Here is a 3,938-nt window from a genome sequence, read left to right as displayed (position 1 = left end):
GATTCATGGCGGGAAAAGTTTTGAAAGTAATTTTTTCCCTTCCCATTCAGACCACATGGAGGAGGCCAATAAACTGATCGGCGCCGGGAAGAAGTTCCTGGTGATGGGGAAGGCCGTGGAGGCGGTGAGCGCCCTGCAGGAAGCCTGCGGCATGCTGTGAGTGTACAGTTTTGCCCTAAAAATCGATTTTTAAAGCATTTTAACCTATTTTAACCCAGTGACTCTGAACGCATCACCTCGAGCAACATGTGTTTCCAATCATTTTAATTAACCCCCATTAGTCAAAGAGGGTTGTAGATGAACAATTGTGTGGGCGGAGCTTGATACTTTAAACACCAAAAGTTTGCTAAAATATTAATGGCTTTTAAAAATCTATAAAACAAAAATGGTTGTCTAAAGTATTTTTTTTTTAAATTGGAGACTTTTGTGAGTGCAGATGGTCCTAATAGTATTTTTATAGTTCACATTAAAGGGTTTTCTAAAGAATCTTCTACACTGGGTTAAAAAAAAAAATGCTCAAATCTCTCAAAATTAAATGTAATGTAATGAATCTATACAGATGCTAAAAAAGCCTAACTATGAATTGAATCAAAAAGTAAACATTTTTTAAGTGTTGAACAGAGGTATTTTTTAGTAGTTTTTCTGTTTTTATTCCAGCTTTTTACTTTGAAATACTTAATAAAATCTGTATAAGTTGTCAAATTTATTTTCTTTGTGGATTAGCAGTTTTATTTCTAGGATAAATCTTTTAAAATTGACTAATAAAATGACTTTACTATGACGTTATTCCACCTTAAAAATGTAATTTCTTTGCTCCTTCAGAGCTAAACAGTATGGCGACACAGCAGATGAGTGTGGCGAAGCGTTCCTCTGGTGCGGGAAAGCTCTGCTGGATTTGGCTCGGTAAGAACTGGAATCCTCCATTCATACAAACTTGGAAAGAAAGGAGTTCCAATGACTGGTGTGACTTCAGGATGGAGAACTCCGTCCTGGGAAACGCTCTGGAAGGAGTGCCAGAGGAAGACGAGGATGAAGACAAACCCAAAGACTCCAACGTTGAGAGCACCGAAGGCATAGACGGTAAAGGAAACGCTTGTAGAGCGGATGATGCTGCATTTATGTTTGCTTATGTTTTTTTCTGTTTCGTTAGAGGAGGCTAGAGATGAGCTCCGGGTTCAGGTGTATGACGCCATGGCAGAAAAAAAGAACGAAGAGGAGGAGAAGGCAGACAAGGGTCAGAATGAGGGGGGAGAGGAGCCTGCAGGTCAACAACCTAAAGCGGACGAGGGAGAGGAGGCAAAGGAGGATGCCGGTAAGGAAAAATCGGAAGAGGTGAAGGAGACGGACCAGGAAGCAGCTGCTGAGCAGGAGGAAGAGTCGACTCCTAATGAAGAATCAGAAGAAGCCAAGCCAGAGGAAGAAGGAGAAGGTGATGCTGCTTTGACTGCAGGTATCTGAATGCTGTTAGTCTCCCCTGCTGCTCATCTAATCATTGGTGTTCTTCAGAGGATGAAGATGAGATGGAGGAGCAGGCCGACGGTGCTGCTGCTGAGAAGGTATTTCCGGACGCCGCTCAGGTCAGCTCTGGACTCGTCCTGTTTTAATGTCTGTGTGTTTGGGAGCAGGACAGTGAGGATGAGGAGGTGGGGAACCTGCAGCTGGCCTGGGAGATGCTGGAAGTCGCTAAGAGCATTTACAAAAGGTACTTCCTAGATTTTATTTGTTTTTAATTGTTTACATTATGAAATAAAACGTTGAAATCTGTTCTGATTAGAAAAGACGCCAAAGAAGACCAGCTAATGGCCGCTCAGGCGCACCTGAAACTGGGAGAAGTTTCTGCAGAATCAGGTACCGGATGGGAAAAAAAAAACTTTAGCGCGCCGTCTTTAATGTAAACATGCCTAATATAGTACATGTAATTTTGGTTTTGTGTGTGACATTTCACACATGGACAAAGCATTTTCAACGACACTATTTTATTTTTCTACAGTTACAAAACGTTTACAAACATGCAAATAAACGATTGAATAATTGTTTGAATTCTATGAAGCATCCACTGGGGTTTTTGGGCTATTTTGCAATTTAGCTAATATTTCTGCTTCATTCTAACTGTTCTTGCTAATTTTGCATCTACACATTGTTTTTTGGGATATTTTGGATTTTAGCTAATATTTTTATCAACATGTTAGCTGTTTTTGCTGGTTTGGCATTCAATGTTTATGTAAACTATTTTGACATTTTGCTGTTAGAATAGCATCATGCTAGCTCTTTTAGCTATTTTGCCATTTAATTAATTTTTTGGGGCTATTTTAATGTCGAGCTAATATTTTAGCAACATGCTAGATTTTTTTTTGGCTAATATGGCAACTACTGGTGTTTTTTTGGGATAATTTGGTATTTGGCTAATATTTTAGCAAGTTATCAGCTTCAGCATTTTCAGTATTTCAGCTCTAACATTTTCAGATTCAGCTTGCAGCATTCACAGTAGCCTTATTGCAAATAGCTCTATGTATTTAAAAAAATTGCATTTTTCTGTTGGAGAAAATAATCTTTTAGTTCCCTTAAGGTCATGAACTGCACTCGTGTTCATCAGCTCTAAACTTGTATAAACTATTCTGGTTGCTATGCAACCTCAGTAGATGCTGTTCTGACTAAAAAGAGAATTTGCTTGTTTTTTTTAATTGCTGTAATGGATGATTCTTCTCTATCTCTGACTCCTTAAGGAAACTACACACAAGCCCTGGAGGACTTCCAGGAGTGTCTGAAGCTGCAGGTGAAGCACCTGGAGGCGGACAGCCGTCTGCTCGCAGAGACCCACTACCAGCTCGGCTTGACCTACAGCCTGAACCTTCAGTACAGCCCTGCTATTGAGGCACTGAACAGCTCCATCTCTGTCATAAAGAGCCGCCTGGGTAAGGTCCAGAGGCTTCATGCAGGTAGACCATAAAATGAAAAATGTCTTCTGTGCACTCAGTGTACTGGTTTGTCATTCAGAGAAACTTGAGGAGCTGCTGAAAAACGCAGAGGGTCCTGAAGCTCTGCCTGGTGAGAGGAAGGAGATGGAGGAACTGAAGGCTCTGCTGCCGGAGATCCAGGAGAAGGTGGAGGACGCCACCGAGGGCCTGAAGCTGGTGAAGGCGACTGTGGGGGGAGAGCAGGTCAGACGGGGAGTTTTTCTCTCAAAGAAAATAAATTATTTCAGAATAAGAGATGCAGAAAAGATCAAAATAATTTTGTTTTACAAAAAAGACTTCTATAAAAACTGGGAATGCACCAGAATTTAATTAATTTTTTTGATATGTAAAATATTAACATAAATGTTGAATAACTGATTTATCAGCAGGATGGAGGCGCTCTTGTAAACGGAGGAGCTTCCAGTTCATCTGTAAGTTTTTATCCATCTATTGTTTCCTTGCAAACTCTTATTTTGAAAGAACTTGTGACGAGACTTCCTCCCCTCCCTCCCAATTAGGCTAATGGCACCTTAAGCAACGGCAGTCAGACTTCTGCAGTTCCAGTGTCTAACATCTCCCACCTGGTCAGGAAGAAGGTCTGATTTTCTGTTTTTATTTATATATAAATAAAATAAACCTCAAACGTTGAGCTTTTCTAGTATATTCAGCTTCTGAAATGACTCTTTCAGAGGAAACCAGAGGAAAGTCCAGTGAAGGAGAATGATGTCAAGAAGGCGAAGCAAGACCAGGAACCCGACGCCGCCGCCAGCGGAGACCAGAACGGACATGTTAACGAGATGGAAGTAGCAAAGTGAGACTTGGAGACCGAACCAGCTTGTTCTGCTTCACTGTTCTGTTATGAGGCTGTTTGTTGTCAGGACCTTAAAGTCAGTTTTCTCCAAACTAAGTCCCTGCTCTTTTAATGTAAATATGTATTTCTATGCTTGTTCGTTGTAGTGACTGTATAGATGAATAAAGGTTTGT

At 40.8% G+C, this 3,938-nt stretch overlaps 1 protein-coding gene across 3 annotated transcripts in view; it reads left to right on the top strand.

The window, feature by feature from the left end:
• LOC112147257 (histone-binding protein N1/N2) overlaps window positions 1-3,938 on the top strand; it is a 4,528-nt gene extending 590 nt beyond the window's left edge. The window contains exons 3-14 of one of the 3 annotated variants that reach the window (XM_036216204.1): window positions 122-156; window positions 823-903; window positions 974-1,080; window positions 1,151-1,429; window positions 1,507-1,556; window positions 1,626-1,702; window positions 1,775-1,848; window positions 2,724-2,912; window positions 2,995-3,158; window positions 3,341-3,385; window positions 3,473-3,550; window positions 3,644-3,938. In XM_036216204.1, coding sequence (XP_036072097.1) covers window positions 122-156; window positions 823-903; window positions 974-1,080; window positions 1,151-1,429; window positions 1,507-1,556; window positions 1,626-1,702; window positions 1,775-1,848; window positions 2,724-2,912; window positions 2,995-3,158; window positions 3,341-3,385; window positions 3,473-3,550; window positions 3,644-3,769 — 1,305 coding nt within the window. In that variant the 3' untranslated portion in view covers window positions 3,770-3,938. Of the gene's footprint in view, window positions 1-50; window positions 157-822; window positions 904-973; window positions 1,081-1,150; window positions 1,430-1,506; window positions 1,557-1,625; window positions 1,703-1,774; window positions 1,849-2,723; window positions 2,913-2,994; window positions 3,159-3,340; window positions 3,386-3,472; window positions 3,551-3,643 lie in introns of all 3 variants that reach the window. The other 2 variants (XM_024273512.1, XM_024273511.2) reach the window with 2 other exon arrangements.

Source organism: Oryzias melastigma, linkage group LG17 (assembly GCF_002922805.2).
Source record: "Oryzias melastigma strain HK-1 linkage group LG17, ASM292280v2, whole genome shotgun sequence".
Taxonomy (NCBI): Eukaryota; Metazoa; Chordata; class Actinopteri; order Beloniformes; family Adrianichthyidae; genus Oryzias; species Oryzias melastigma.
This window is presented reverse-complemented; position numbering and strand designations above follow the sequence as displayed.